This window comes from Athene noctua, chromosome 6 (assembly GCF_965140245.1).
Source record: "Athene noctua chromosome 6, bAthNoc1.hap1.1, whole genome shotgun sequence".
NCBI classification, from domain to species: domain Eukaryota; kingdom Metazoa; phylum Chordata; class Aves; order Strigiformes; family Strigidae; genus Athene; species Athene noctua.
The window spans coordinates 12,089,687-12,106,212 of record NC_134042.1 but is presented as its reverse complement, the minus strand read 5'-3'; the positions used below and the strand labels follow the sequence as shown (position 1 = coordinate 12,106,212).

General features: G+C 42.0%; 1 protein-coding gene across 1 annotated transcript in view; it reads left to right on the top strand.

Moving 5' to 3' along the window:
- Positions 1 to 5,490: 5,490 nt before the first annotated feature.
- LOC141962052 (cytosolic phospholipase A2 epsilon-like) overlaps positions 5,491 to 16,526 on the top strand; it is a 34,649-nt gene continuing 23,613 nt past the window's right edge. The window contains exons 1-3 of the mRNA XM_074909579.1: positions 5,491 to 5,586; positions 6,561 to 6,650; positions 15,234 to 15,306. Coding sequence (XP_074765680.1) covers positions 5,491 to 5,586; positions 6,561 to 6,650; positions 15,234 to 15,306 — 259 coding nt within the window. The remainder of the gene's footprint in view (positions 5,587 to 6,560; positions 6,651 to 15,233; positions 15,307 to 16,526) is intronic.

The window sequence follows — 16,526 nt, the reverse complement described above, 5'->3', positions numbered from 1 at the left end:
TTTCATGGAATTATCCCTTCAAGGGAGGAAGTAAGCTAGGGGGGAGAAGCACTGCAAAAATCCAGGCCCATGCTCTATCTATCACAGTGTGAGCACTGACAGGAGTTAGCATGATTTTTCCTAAATGTTTTAAAAGACAGAAATCTCGATAGCTGTGGTAATAGGAGCTACAAACACTAACACGGTGACCTCCTTAACTGTAATTAATATGTTCTGCATCTTTTCTGTGTCTGGCTTTTCCTTCTTACCTATTCATTATCTGTAGGTAAGTGAAGGGATTAGCATGCAATTGCACCTTTGCCCCAGCCCTTCTGATTATCACAAAGGTGTAAAGACTGGGCAGCTCAGCGAGGTGAGTCAGCCAGTAGGAACCTAAGGAAAGCGGTAGTGGGATTTTTTTAACCCCTTGTGAGGCATGTGACAGTCCTGTCAGCTGAGTGCTGCTGAGGAAGCAGAAACTAATGGAATGGTTGGCAGCACCATTTTACACTGTAGCCCCAAGAGTGATCAAACAAAAGATTATTGCAGTCCAAGTGAAGTGAGCTATTTTCTTGTGAGACTACAGGTTGCGCCACATGAATGATGGGAATTGTGTCTGCCACAGCAGATACAGGAGAACGTGGGTGGTAGAACAGGACTCAGCGCTTCTGACAAACCCTGTGCCAAAACCTGTTCATAGCTCTTTTGTGTATGTGCAATATCCCACTCTCTTACTAGAGTGATAAAGCTGCATAGAAGTCCATCAGAGCCTCATTTCCAGCAGGTCTGGTTTCCTCATGCCCTGATCATGGTATGCTGGTCAACAGGTCGCAATGGGTGAGAGTTGTGTGTCTTTCATGCTATTGAACTTTTGTACCTTTGAGCTCCTCCTGAGAGGCTGTCCCTTGCAGGGTTCCCACTGGACCCCAGTACACCTGTAGCATTCATAAAGCACTTACCCTATTACTTCAGCTATTCATATCAAAACTCTGGTATGTCTTGTCATGTGTCCAGTTCCTTCCTCCTTGGGTTCTGAGGTCTTCTTGGCACTCCCCTCAACCCACTATTGCTTATCCACTTTCCTCCATGCAGTTTGGTGTGACACCCAGGTGTCACAGCCTGATCCCAGCTGCCCTAACACTTGTAGTATTCATGCTCATTCCAAATATGACCAAACCTCCATCATTCAGACTTGAAGCTTCTGGAGGTACCATTTCAGTATGGAGAATATATGTAAGAGAAAGGGGAAAGATTAAGAAAAGAGATAGTGTGAAAAGCAAGGGAGGGAGGAAGGGGAGAAAGAAAATTTTTTATAATACCCAAATAAAAGTGGAAAATGGAACTATAGCTATGTGGTATTGAAAAGGACAAAGGAAGGCAAATGGGTATTTTGGAAAGCCAAGAAGTCAATAGGAAAGAAGAGGTGGCAGGGAATGGAAAGAAGAAAAGAAAGAGGAAATCAGAAACAAAAGGGTGGTGGAGACAAGTATTTAAAATGAGCTAAAGGTATATCCCTCCTCTTCAAAGCAGTCTTGACAGGCTGTTCCCTTAAAAAAAATAGCATGTAAAAATCCCTAATCCAGAAAACATGACAACATTAAACCCTACTGCTGAGATTCTGACCTCTCTGGGTTTACAGATGCCTGATATGCATGCTGTGAGTGCTTTCTAGCTCCTAGCTCTCTTCTCTTCTCTGCCCTTAAACATCAGGAAAAGCCAGTCCCTCAGCCCCTAGCAGCACAACTTTTCCTGTCAGCTGCTGCTTATTGCACCTTTCTCTCTCTCAGCTAATAATCTGTAAATTAGTTGTAAATATATGAAATGTTTTCTCAACTCCTATTTCCTTTCTTCTGCTGAGGTAATGGAGCATCCTTAGAGGCTGATAACTATCAGGTAAGGAGCAGTAAGTTTCTACATATTAATATGCACTTTTAAATCTTGAGCAATTGACAGTTGTTTCTTTAATTTTGCAATTTCTGTTACTCAGCTGGCTGACATCTGAAATTGTTCCAACCAGTCTTGAAAGTAAGCCACGCTCCAAGTTTCTCCTTGAGCTGCTGTTGTTTTGGTTTGATATCTACTTTGTAAACATGAGGTAGTTTATTTTTGAGATTTAAGAGATGATATGATATCACAGAATTTGTTACAGATTAAATGTTTTGGTCCCATGTGCGGAACAGTATTCAGAAAATCCTTTGTAGATCCTTAACAAATACCTTTTCTGGTCACTCTTAAACTCTGGTCCATGGCTGCTGCTTGTGCAGGAGGTAATTGCTTGTAACCTGCAGCTGGTCTGGGATGTGGGAGGAAGCACCGTACTGGTCATGCTGCCCTCATGCTGGTTTCCAGCTCGTGAGGAGATGCTGAACTTGCATGTATTCTGCAGAAATGTGGAGAGCAAACAGTGATTCAGAAAACTTTGGGAACCACTCTTCTAGTTTACTGCACTCCTGGGAAACCTTCTCCAAGTACAGAAAATGTCTCACAGTGAGACAACTCCAGGCACAGAGGACGTTCTTGGTGTACGGGTAACCACTGAGGACTGTACATTTGTAACATGCATACAATCTGAGAGAGTTAATAAAATGAAGCATAAATCTCCACTTCAGTTAGGCTGCTCTAAGACTGCTATGGTAAGTGCTGGGCTTTATCCAGTGTATCAGCAACTGTAACAGGAAATAAGCATAGACAAGCATTTAACTGTGAGTACAGTGATGTAAAAAGTCATTAATGATGCCTGTCTCTCCACTGGGAAAGTAATACCTGTCAGTATCAGAGCTGTGTACTAGTTATATCGTAGATGCATACAAACGCTGATGCATATATGTAATGGATATAAAGTGCCGTACTTTTCTCGGTATGATCATCATGTCCTAACAGAAATATATGTCAGTACTTTTAAACTCTTTGGTTAAAGACTTGCTTTCAAATTAATTTCCCAGAAGATTCCTTGTTACCTGTGACAGGGATAAGATGACAGACATCAGTAGTGCCCCTACCTCCTGTAAGTTTCCTCTCCTGCTCCACATCTCCTTCCTTCACTAACTGCACAAGTCATGGTGTAAGACACCGCTCTTCCTGCGGGAAGAGGACAAATCCAAGCCAGAATGCCCATCTGACTCTGCTCTCCAACGCTGTTTTTTATATAGCAGTACCTATATATGTAGACCTACATTCAGAGCTATGAACAGTGGTCACAGCCAGTCTTGGTTGTGTTTCCAGCTTGCCAGAATAACCCCAGGCTCATTTTGCCTGGCCTGTTCGAAGGCTGGGCAAGCATATACAGTTGTAAGGCAGTTAAGGGGATGCTGGCCATCAGCAGTTTTGGTCCAGTCCAAGACTGTGATAAAAGAAATCATGAAGCTATATTTAAACATGTTGAAAAAATGTAAGTTTGTCAGGGAGCTCCATTTCTCCACAGCCTGTCTCTACAGTCAGATGTAATACAGGTACCTTTGCCAAGTGACTGATGCTTCTACAAACTGGCTTGCAGTGTGAATAAGAAACTTAAGTATTAGAGGGAGTACGAGGTCTAGCCAGCACTAAAGGACGAGAGTAGTGTGCTGTTTGCTGCCAGGGCAACTACGGTTAGATCTTTGAAGCAGATGGGTTATTTTGTTTCATCTATGCTTGAATTACTTAAATATGAAATGTAAAGAAATAAAATAATTCCACTTGCAGCCTCTGCTTTTCATTCTATAAATTGAGACCATCCAGCTTTGTACATTCAGATTTAAAATTAGATAACACTAGTTCAGTTGTTAATGAGAGCCTTGTGGTTTTCTTTCTTTATGGCATTCCCTGTTGCTCAGGTGGGAGCAGAATACCTTGATTTAGCTGAAGGCCATACAGATCATTCCAGATAACCAAGTATGCATATAATGGAGAATGAACACTGCAGACATGGAAGCCTGCACACAGAATCTGCCTGTTCTTCTCCACGTTTCCTTGAGGACAGGGAATCTCAATTTTCTTAAGATTCATTCACCTTAAGAGGGGTTTCTAGGTGAATATCATCACTTATGCTAATGGTCCTCTGAACTGATCAACCTTGGGAAAGCTGGCCTGCTCTAATAAGTATAATGGTATTTTTAGTGTACCGTGGCAGGTCTTCCATGGTCAGACAGGTCTTTTTTTCTGATGAGGCTAAAAAAAAAAAAAAAAAGACTGTTTTCTAAATTAAGCTGCAAGAGGAGTTCTCCAGGATGCAGCTCTGAGTGTCCATGACCTGAGGCCAAAGGATGCTCTTGTACTGGTAGTGTGGGCAGAGCTACTTTTCATGCTGGAAATGCAGATGCTATGACACAGCCTACTGTTACTGGAGCTGATAGTTTGTTATTCATTTGTTTTTCTGTGTTTGAAGATCATAATTTCCACTGGGTATGCCTGGAGATGTTCATGTGCTCTTTTGTTCATGCTTTTTGGTTGAACAAAATCTCTGAAATAAAACTAATAAAACTAAACCACTGGAAACTATATTCCCTTCATCTTGACATGAGTTTCCTGCAGTTTCTGTGTAAAGTTCAATTGCCTTTCTCTGGAAAACGTACAAAAGCGTAACTCCTCTCTGCTTTGCACAGCTATTATATATTTCCTTGCTTTTTTTTTTTTTTTTTTTTGTCAAATCTGAGGTACTGCCAGGTGCAGTAGTTGTTCTGGGTAATGCTTGTAGCCACAGGTGTGGACCTCAACATCTCTACTACCCTCTGCAAATGTCCACCTCCTTCTCATCTGACATTGTATTGCACATGATCTTGGTACTGTTACTCCATGCCTCTCACCTCCCCTACCTACAGCTCACCTCTGCAAACCAGAGACCCAGTCCTGTGCCCACACCTTGGCCTTGCTCCCCTGGGAAGAAGTAGCAGAAGCAGCCCAGGAGGAGCTGAGAGCTGCTGGTCCATGCAGTACCTGTCAGGTGGTGGGGGTGGCCCTTTCCAGCGGGGTTCCTGTGTGGCACAGGGCAGCACCTCTTTGCAGGCAGCGAGTTTGGATCACCCTGCATATATGGACGCTTTGGTCAAAGTGGAGAGAGGTGTGCCTGCACGCAGGCAGGTCACTGGGAGTTATTTACACACGGAAGTTTTTTCCAGGGCTCAGTTTCCCCCACACAGGAGCTGGCATCACTCTCTGCTCAGGGCAGTCCTTGTGCCACAGGTGGGGAAGAGCGGGGTTTGAAGCAGTAGACTTCAGCAGTGGTGCCCTCCATGCTTCTCTGCTTGGCAGGATGGGCCGAGACTCTGCTCGCCACAGAAGAAGGGTGGCAGCAGTGCGGGACCCAAGGGGCAAGCGCAGGCTGGGAGAGGTTCCCAACCAGAGGAAGGTACTGCATCCCTTTTGGGTGTTGTGCTTGCCCCATAAGATCCTTCCCTGGAGCAGTCATCCTTGGCGATCCACTGTCTTCGGCAATGGGAGGGAAGTCCTTTACTTGTAGAGATGAGATGGGTGGGGCCTCAGGTCATTTTATAAAATAACTTGTCATTGACTCCTACAGAAGTAAATCCTGCAAACATGTCTCAGGAAGTGCTGCCCGTGGAGGTGCCAGAAACACTCTCTTACATGAATCCAGGGAAGGCCATGATGCTATCAAAAGCAAGAGCACTACAGGTAAGAAAACAGCTTTAGAAGTTTGCTTAAGGTCCACTGTATTTGACAGAAAACAAAATCCTGCTTTGTGAGTGTGTTTATATACAAGCTACTGTACAAAGTTACTGTCTAATGGAGCTAGGCAGCAATGTCTCTGCCTGAAGGAATTTAAGATGAAATGTTCTCTTTGCGGCTACCCGTGGTAAAAGTCCTCCTAATTCCACTGGAGCCAAAGATCTCAGCTTGAAAGGCAAAATGAGAGAAGTTAGCATAGCAAGAGGACAGAAAAAGAAGAGTAAGTGGAAAAAAATGAACAAGGAAGAAAACAATTTTTAGGGGATTGAAAAATCAGCCTGAATTCAGACCCAGCCTTAAAAAAATCTTTTTTCTTCCATAATTAAATGCTACTTTTATTAAAAGCTTAATATATAAGTACCAATAGCATAATTTTGACATGCATATTAATGCGAAAACCCCATTTTTTGTAATGGGAAGAGGGTTAAGGAGAGGATAGAGCATAAGGATAGGGAATGGAATTCTATATCCACATGCCCATTCTTGTTCTGGGTTTTCCATTTTACTTTTCATTCTCTGGGTCATTTCAACATTTGCATTTAATTTTAACTGTAGTATCTTGTATGTTGTTCTGTCTGCTCTTTGACTGGATGAAGGCAGGTAGCTTCAGGAAGTACTCTGGAAGCAGAAACAGAATACTTTCAATAATATTTATAAGGACTGTCCTTTAATGATGTTTTCCTGTAAAGTGTTTCAAAAGGGGGCATCTTACATTGTAAAAATATTTTGAAAGTATATGTGCTGAACCATGTGGTGGTTTGTTCACTATGCTGAGCACTGTAACACAGCTGGGTGTAACCAACAGCTATTCTAACTGGGGTTTCCGCATAAATTATTGCAAGTAGGAATTAATTATCTACCCTGATAATGCGGCTGTTGTTGTTTTAATGTTATCATTCATTATTTCTTTCTTTCTTCAGGATGAAGATTCAGACATCAATTCCTTGGGAGATGGTGAACAGAAGGAAGAAAACGAAGGAAGTACTGTACCAGACAAAGGTGATTTCAAGGTATTATGAACAAGAGCACTTAGAACCAAGGAGGGCTGATGGTTTTGTTTTCCTCAAAAAGGGAGAAGGCTCAGGTAGATAAATAATGATGGCAGCAGTTTGAATGTTTCAAAGGAAACACCCTTAAATTTATTATTGTTTGTATCATTTTACTGTATCCACTTACGTTTATGATTTTCAGAATTGCTTGTTGTATTTCTCTTAAGTTTTATTGGGAGCATGCAGAATATCTACTGTTTTAATCACTTTCTTGTGAAAGAAATCCATTGGTGAGCTTTCTGCTTCACAATTATTTTTGTAAGGGCCAAAAGTAACAGTGATGCATATTCTGCTGTAATGGCTTTGAAAGTGCCATCTCTATTCTAGCAATTCAGGGGGGAGTCCTGGATTATTGAACCCTCATTTTCCATCTCTTCTGTGCTCCATTAGAAGAAAACTGTAACAGGGGATTCTGTGAAAGGAGTGATGCTTGAATGTACTAGAGCTATTTCTTGTTTTTAAACATGTCATAGGTTTATTTTTGTTACAAATAACTGATTTCGATAGGGGTCCTCATTCAGCCACTTTGTTATCTGTGCAGTAAGTACAGGCATTGTTTCCTATCTGTGAGGATTAGAGAACTGTGACTCGTATAACTGTGTTGTCCCAAGAAGCATCTACTTCTGAGGCAGATAGTTCTATGAAAATTTGCATTATAATCCATGCAGACAAGTTAAACTGAGTCAAAATGAAGCTGAAAAGGAATTTTATCTGGAAGTTGAAGTAATCCTGTAAACAGGCAGTCAGGTGAGTTTTGTGATAAGCTAGTTATCAGGTAGTCCTGGTACAATTCAGACACTGAGAAATTTAAACAAATTCTATTTCACATTTACAGTATCTTTACTTTTTCACACACACTTTTCAAAGTTTAGCTTTCATGTTTGCCCAATGTTAGGATTTTCATTTAAAAAGATTAAAAAATCAGTGGCATTAAAAGATTATACTGTATTTTCTCAGGATATATTCTATCAGTCCTGGGAGTTTGTGGCATTTCATCTTGCAAATATTTGGCTTACAATATCTGGTATCTCCAGCCTGTGGAGACACCAAAATTCTGGACCATGCATAAGATAAATAATTTTGTAGATAGTTAAAACAGGCTGAAAAACAATTAATTGCTCAGTCTTTGGTATAACGCCTGCTCCTTACAAGGTGTAAGGAACCTAGAATTATGATGAGAGAAAGCAAAAAGATTTGATCTTCTGGGTTATAATTACCTATGATAATTACAGATACGACATGTAGCTTCTTGTCTCCATTTCTTAATCCCACACAGCGATGTGTTTGTTTTTCCATTATCTACTCAGGTTTAGATCAAAGACATTTAAGGGTCATGAAATTTCAAGGGGGCATGTGTGTCAGTAATGGACCAAAAGAATAATTTTATGTGTGTGGGACCATAACCTTCTTCTAGACACTATATTGCCCCTGTTTCTCACCTAAGGATTATATTTAACATTTCATAATTCCAAAAATTCATGACGATCCATTGGTGATGGACTGAGGAGTTGTTCTTGCATCTGGTTACAGTCACTGTTTTTCCTCTATGACCAGAACATAGCACTCTATCCTATGCACTTGCATGATCAGGACTTGACTGCTGTAGCAAATCATGTGTTTATGTGAAGGACACATAAATGCTCTTATCTTCGGCTCAGTTTTTTTTCAAATGTAAATTTTTAATCACTGAAACTACCAGAAGATTTAAATATGAGGGTCTCTGCCTGCTAAGAGGGATCATCTGTTAGAAGCATACCACAGCATATCCCAGCAACTGCATGTACCTTTAGGCCAACATAACGATTTTTATCTTCATTAAGAAATCTATATTATTCAGGCCTTGGCTGGTCCTTTGCCCCATGCTAAAGCAGCAGGCAAAGCCAGCTCTGGTATTTCAGACAACAATGCTTATATTAAAATATTTAAGGATTGCAGCAGGTCTCATACAATAATTAGCATGAGGGAACGGGAGGGGAAAAATTGAATGCGTAGCTCTGAATTCAGCATGAGCCATGTCTTAAAAACGGTAAGGTGCCTCATACCTCAGGTCAAGGAGTTCCTTATTTCCCTGCCAGGCAAGGGCTCCTTGCTCTTGCAGGGTTTGTGCAGCTGGGAGAACAGCAGTACTTGAACAGAAGAGGGGCAGGTTAAACCCTCACCCTTGTGCAGAGCAGGACCTCTGGCTTCTGCCGGGTTTTGGAAGCTGGAAGCAGCTCCTGAGATCATGGGAACAGTGGGGAGCGGCCATGCTGCATGGTGAGCTTATGAGGAGGCTGCAGCTGCTGCCTCTGTTGGAGGTGGGACTCCAGCATGTGAGCCAGGAGCTGAGGCAGGCAGGTAGTGCCAGGCATGGGGCCCCTGTCTCCCACAGAGACAAGAGCCTGCTGTCAGGAGCAGCTCCAGCCTTGGCAGCAGCTCCTGAGCCACCCCCAGCCCTGTGGTTCTTGCAGGAGCGTGGCACCAGCAGCAGCTCTGCTCAGCTGCAGAAGCTGTTCCGATCCCAGGTGCCTCACCTGCCACCCCGAGTGGTAGTATGGGGATGTCTGGGATGCCTAAAATGCAGAGTGCTTTAATGAATGACATGCTCCAGCATGCCTCCCACTTCAAAAATGAACCTTGCAAGGTCAAATGAGGCCACTTCCCATCAGCTCATAACTTTGAAATACAGTTTGTCTTATCCACATTTGACCTCAAAAATGTAAAACATCTATGTCTAAGATGGACCTGTAGATTCCCTTAAGAATCAGTAGTCAGAAAAATAGAGATTTTCAGAGTATGATGCATGTCCTGTGGTAATGTCTACCTTAGGATGAGACTCCAGAAATGCCTAACAGCTGTCAGATGTAAACACCTATTTTACAGCTATCTGGAATTAGGTGTGATGAGTCTCAACACTCAGATGGTTAATGCTCACTCTAGTTTCTTTCTCTCATATTTGTTCTGGTTGGGAAGGGCAAAGCAACTCTGTCTTTTCATGAATGGACTATTCTATTCCCCTGGCTACAGTTCTACATATGGAAATAATTTTGAACAGGCAGTTGCATGCTCTATGTTTTCAAATGGACCTTTTTTTCAAAATCCGAAAAAAATCTGGTTGTTAAACATATGGGAACACTAAAAGATGGAAGACAATGTTAACAGTACTGAAAGGGCTATGCAACTAGCCTGAGTTATCAGTCAAATAATAAATGTCTGCGGAAGTTGCTATTACTGTGCACTGAGAGTATCCATGTCGTGTCGATCAATATCTGAAGTTCTGCTTGTTGGAAATGTGTTTCAAGCACAGTATCATCTGCACAGTCTTATTCCTTGAAAGTGTTCAGAGTCCCATGGTGGATGTATGTATGAGCAAGCAATGATCTGAAGGACACCATTCTTGTGGCCTTGCATACACCTGTCATGCTCCTGTGGACACAGGTAAGTTTTCCCAGACAGAACAAAAGGGTTACAGTGGCCATGTGCATGAAAGGGGTGTTTTCATCCAGCTGTGGGAGTTTTTGATTCACCGTTATCCAGTGCAGATTTCTGCTAATTCTGGTGAAAAGTGGTCTGATGAGAAGAAGTTATGTTACTAATAAAAATCATGAAAGACACGGCTTGTGAAAACCAGCCGGTGACAGCAGCGGTCCTCGGCACCCCCCAGCCCCTGCCCAGCCCTGCAGCTGTGGACGGAGCTGCCACAGCCCCAGTGTCTTGAAGAGGCAAAGGAAGGAAGCAATTAGAGTGGCTGCTTTTCTGTCGTGGAGGCTGGGTTTGTCAAGAATGAGGAAGACCTTCGGAGACATGACTAAACACAGCAGCCAACCACGCTCAGCCCAGGCGGTGTGCCACAGTGGGGTCCCTGGCACATCCCACAGCAGTGGGAGACAGGTGCCAGGAGGCTGGGGCAGGGCTTGGCTGAGTGATGTCCACAGCCTGAAGGAACCCGATTAGAACTTTAAAAAATTGAGGATGCACATTCTCTGAGGAAAGCTGACTCTCAGACAGCTCAAGATAGGCACTTCTTCACACACCACCAGCTCTAGAAACACCGTCAGCGGCAAAGTATTTTAGTTCTTTTGATTTGATCCCTTGCTACCATCTAGTTAAATTAGCACCTGGTGATGAAGAAAAGAGTGCCTTGGTGACATCCTGTGTGTGATTTCATCTCAGCAGAATGCTTCTCTGGGCCAGGAATGCAGGGGGACCTTAGTCAAGGCAGGGAAGCTATCTGTGCCAGGAAAGGCTGCTGTGCCAGTAGATGACATAGAAACAGATAGAGTTATTATTATTGGGTGACTGCAGGAAAAATGTGTGAGTGGAAAGGAAACTCTTTTCATAGATAATATTTTTTTCAGGTTGGCCTGCAGAAATGGCCTTTTTCAACTGCTGAAAAAGTAAATTGATTGTCTTCAAGGTATTTTAAAATCTTGTCTGATCTTTGCGTGATGGCTTGTGGAATAGCATGCAGTGTGGTTGCACTGAAATAGGTAATGGTACCAGCATACTGTGGCATATAATTTTCGCTGCTTCCTCATCATAATGTTTCATCCAGCATGACAAAGGCCAGCTCTTCATGAGACTAGATGGTAGGCATTCCACATTTCATGTAGAGAAGCAACAGCTGAGCACCTCCTTGGAGGACAGTTGCTTTTTAGTGATAACAGTTTTCATCACACACATTGAAGATGAATTTAAAGATTTCTGTATTATTTTTCTGTTATTTTATGATTGTTTTGAAATAAATACCAATCTAAAAAGGGCAACAATCAAGTCTGAGAATGTGTTGGCTGGCCCTGCTCATTCAAGTGTAAATTCTCCTCTCTGGATCAGTGTTGCTGGGTGACTGCTCTCTGTTTTAGGAAGGCGGTTACAACATTCTGTTACCTGATCAAACATGTATGAAAAACCAAGGAGCTAACAATGAAAACCATAATATGCATTGACCTGACATACGTTTGGCTGTACTGGTGTGGAATCATGAGACTGGCTAGTCTGCAGTAGGCATGGTGGAGTGGTGAATGTCCGTACCGTTGATACTGCAAGCCAGGGAGGTGTTGATAGCAATGCTGGAAGAGTCTGTTAGATGAAGAAGCCTAGAGGCTGAAGAAAGGTACTGAGAGAAAAGCAAGTAAAAAAAGGTAAATAGGCATATCCATCCTCTGGTCTCATGGACTCTTGTCTCATTAAGGAGTACATTTTTGAGCTACACAGCCACTTGTGATGTGACAGGATGTATTAAGCAGCTAAAATAGTGGAGTAATTTACAGCAATGCTTCTTGAGATGGATGCATACCACACATACCTACATCTGAATATAAGTGACTTTAAAGAGGGCTGGGACAGACCTACAGAGGCACAAATCTGCCAGGAATGCAGACAGCCTGCATCACCAGAGCGCTCACGACAGAGAAATTTCTGTTTTCAAATTCTTACTCACCCGGGTGGGAGAAAGTTGGAATCATTCACACGACAGAGAAATCCTTTACTCCCACCAACATAGTAATTTGGTGCCAAGTAACATACCATATAGGTTGGGGTTTTTTTATGGAAGTGGTGGAAAATTAGATGAAGAGACTATGAGATCTGCTCTATGTTTGATGGAGCTGTTGTGTGGAAAATCCCAATAAACTTTTTTTCCCTGGGAGTACAGAGAAACTAGCAGTGTACACCCTGCTTGTGCACTGTCATCGCAGCGTGCTATATTGCACACATCTATGCTATACACATGTGTACAAGAAGCACATGGGAGCACAGTTTGGGAAGCACCAAACTGAAGACAAACCAACAGACAGACAATCAGTGAAACAGTCACAGAGTGACCACACCAATCTTGATTTTATCAAAAGCAAAGCTACAATGTGACAGTGCTAAACAGTTGTTGTAGTATCTCCTTGTTAGCCCAAGGGCAAGACATTGCTTGGGGTCTTCCACCACCAAAGGTGGAAACACTTCCATATGTGGAACATCATGACACAGCAGCAGCCTTTTTTTTTTTTTTTTCTGTTAAAGACATCATAATACGCTTTAAGTAAACAGAGTAACAGAGTTTCTATCCTTTGCTTTATGCATGCATAGCTACTATTTTCTTCGTTTGTATAACTAGACCCTAGTGCATCATGTTATGGTTGTCGTAGTTGCTAAAGACATTTCTTTTGGTTAATATGTTACTGGAATTAATTAAAATGGGAAATCCTCCTGGGAGTAGTAGAACTAGCAAGGCCTGATCACAGCCTGACTTCTACTCTCCCTGTTGTCTTTGCTAGCCCCCATCAGAAGGTGCCAGAGCTGCCATGATGGCTAATGCCTGGCTGCTGCCTCTTCTTCGGGTAACTGGCTGGTGGCATCTGCCTCTCCTCTGGTGCAAGCGCAGGCCCTGATTTCTGTAGCTTCTGTGAAACCACTGATTTTTTGGGGGGTGAAACTTCAGTAAGTCTTTTTGTGAAAGACTGCACCTCTGAGAATTGATTTCCCCATAACAGGTAGGGAAATTTGGCTAACACATTACAAAGCCATCACATGGGAACCACGAGATTGGTGATCAGATGGCAGAAACCGTGTAATAATCATTTAAAAAAGCCCAACCTACTGCACTTCCTTAACGTCTTGTATCTAAGAATCTCAAACTGCTTTGCAAATATTGAATCCATCGGTTCTCACTCAAGCAATGACTTTTGCCTGAGGAAGCATAGCTGGAGCTGATCCAGGAGCTGGCAGCACCTTGAGCAATCTCCAGAGATAAACGGCTTCAAGAATTGCCCCGTGCTTATGCAGATCCTACCAAACAACGAGTTTCTGCCTTCTAGGGCATATGCTGAGGTGCCCAAGCTCATTCCTAACATGTGAGTGTGGTGATCCGCCTTTGCTAATTACCCAGCTGAGAAGAGGGTTAATTAACTGGGTGGAGGACTGTATTAATATGGCTATACTGTTTCTGAAATGTGAACCAGTGTCCTTGCATGGGGTAGCTCTGAGGACATACCCCTCCACCAGCTGTTTGCAAATTTTGCAGCTTTGGTTAGGATTTTGCTCCTTTGAGAACACTGGGAATAGAAGGTGGATGGATTGCTGAAGGTGAATTTCATGCAGAAGTACTAAAAAAGGAAGAAAACAAAGAATTCTTGAGGCATATACAGGAGGGGTGAAAGCAGTAATCATTTTTAAGATCTCAGCAAAAACATTTTAACATAACATGATGTGTTAGGAGAGAGATTAAAAAACACTGAAAAAATAATTTGTTGTGACAAAGAAGGCCTAACTGTCTTCCCATCTGAAAATAAGACTGTTTTTGCTCTGTTATCTTAAAAAAAAAAAAAAAAAAAAAAAAAATTGGCAACATTGCACATATTGTTTTAAGTGAGATTCTTCCAGCATCTCTTTATCTGCTTTAACATCTATTCTGTCTGCTTGTTTATAGTCATTCTAGGAAGTCTCTGAAGTGCTATAGAAATAGAAGGATGCTCCTAAATGAGAGGAAATCAGTTGATAAAAATAGCGGTTGTCAAAAAGAATGATTTGGAGGGCTCTGTTATAACCACTTATTCAGGTGGAAATGTTTCTAGGAGTGTGAGGAAATGAACCTGTGTCACAGCCACAGGAAATGCTGATTTATTTATTGGCTTTGTCATAGCAGCCTTTGCAGATCAGTCTGAGCCAGAGACAGCTTTATGGAATGAGCCAGCAGGAAACCGCCTTCTTTAGAAGAAGGAAATCATATTATCCTCTAATAGTAAATAGGAAGAGGTCCCTGCAGTCACAAAATCTGGAGAGGCTTGTTTTATAGAAGGTTATGGTTGAGACATTCAAAGGGACCAAAGAAAGTTAAGCACTTTCAATCTTAAGGGTTTTTTGAAGTGAGGTATTGTTCTTTATTTTTCTCCAAAGGCAACCCATACCTAATTCCTTACCTCCTAAATCCTCTGGAAACAATTCTTCACCACTGGTTTATCACATAGTTTGATTTACGAAAGCTCAGATTATTGTTACTGTTTTCCCAGTACAACTGTAAAGTGAAAAAAAAGAGAAATCTATGTTTTTGAAGCAGAAAGCAAAAGCATCTCTCAGAGAGTGGTACTTTGGGTATATCCTGTGAGAGTCAGTGACAACAAATATGCTCTTTTCAATGAAATGGGACCTTGTGGGAGGTTAATAAGGGGATTGACTGTAACTGCATGTATTTTGCCAGCTCCACCAGTACATTTACTCTGTTCAAGACACTTATTGGAATGATGTTGTAGAACTAAATCCCCGCAATTTCAGAGCAAGGGGTTTTGTAAGTGTCTCACAGACAGTATCAATTGGCAGGGATTTATCCATTTCTTTTCTGCTATGATGAGCAGTCCAGGCTCTCAGTGTAACACAGCAAAAAGACAGTTAAATGTATAAAATGTTAAAACTTCTTTAATAGCAGAAGTTTATGTTGCAGATTTTCATCTGCAGAGTAGTGAGACAGCTGATACAATTTTTACTGACTGCATTATTGTTTTGTAGCACTCAGTTTGCACATTTGACACTTTTTCCTACTGAAGGCTTATTCATACTCTGTTTTGTACTGCCCTTCTCCAGATAGAATCCAGTCCCTGCTATCTGCTGACTGTAAGGATCATCCGGATGAAAAATCTCCAGCGAGTGGACACCTGTAAGTATCTCTATTCTTAGCAATATCTTGGTACAGGCAACAAGGTGGTTTGTTGTTTGTTTGTTTGTTTTAATAATTATATAGCAACCTTTTCCGAGTGTTTCTGAAATAACCCAGTGTTTGTGTAAACTAATTGTTATAAACCAGGTCAGTTCTTGCTGCTGTTTTATTGAACGTTATTCCAGTACGTTCTGGTTCATTTTAAGAGTTGAATGTTTTTTTGAGGATAAGTACTTTCTCTGAAAGAAAGGAGAGTTTCTGACACAGATGAAAAAGGTCGCATCCCATGTTTTCAAAAGCAAGGGGTAGTTTTGCTGTTTGGTTGTAGCACCTTGGGAGCTGTGGCTGGGAGGAGCAAACTTTTTCATCTCTCCCAGTCTTGATTCTGACACAGATGAAATGAACGAGAAAAAAACTTGCCAAAATCATTACCACCAGGCTAATGCCATTATTAATTACCCTGAAAAAAACCTGCTGACTGAGAGCTGGATGCCTTGTCCCTTTTAAGGTTTCTGTAGCAGACTTGTGCAAGTGTGTGAGTCACATGGCAGGAAAGTGGTGGGGAGTGAGCAGGAAAGGAAAATACCACTGTTTAGTTAAAGGACATGTACTACCCACGCATGCATTGAGGAGAGGCTTTTCATACAAAATAGGCAAGTTAACAGTTTGTTTTGTTTGAATCAATACAGCTACATGACCACCTGTGACAGGATGCTGAAACTAGCTCTAGGGTGAGTGTGGAAGGGAAATGGTGTAACCCTGATATCCCTCTTGATTCTTCTGTTTCGCTGTGAGCGGCAGCAATTGGCACTATAGTCTCTTGCACAGGAAGAGCGAGGGAAGATGTTCTAAAAAGCGAAGATCTGGATTTATCATGCAGTACCATTCCCATTTTACCCTGTGGTTGTCACATGTTTTTCTGGAAGGTATACCAGAGGATTCCCTGTGTCACAGCTGCGAGTCAGCGATATGCTATCCGTATCTTAGGTCATATCATTGGGTCGCACCCTCTGCACCTGCACACCCCTCCTGGTCCATGGCTGTGGCACGTGTGTGATGATGCAATAACACAGAAAGGTTTCATCAAGGACTCATCTCAGATCTTCTGCATGTCAGGCAACAAGGCAAAATCACAAATAACCAGGTTGTAGAAAGAGATTGTGCAAACAGAACTGAAGCAATAGTTTGCATTAAATACACAGCTGACTAGTTTGCCTGCA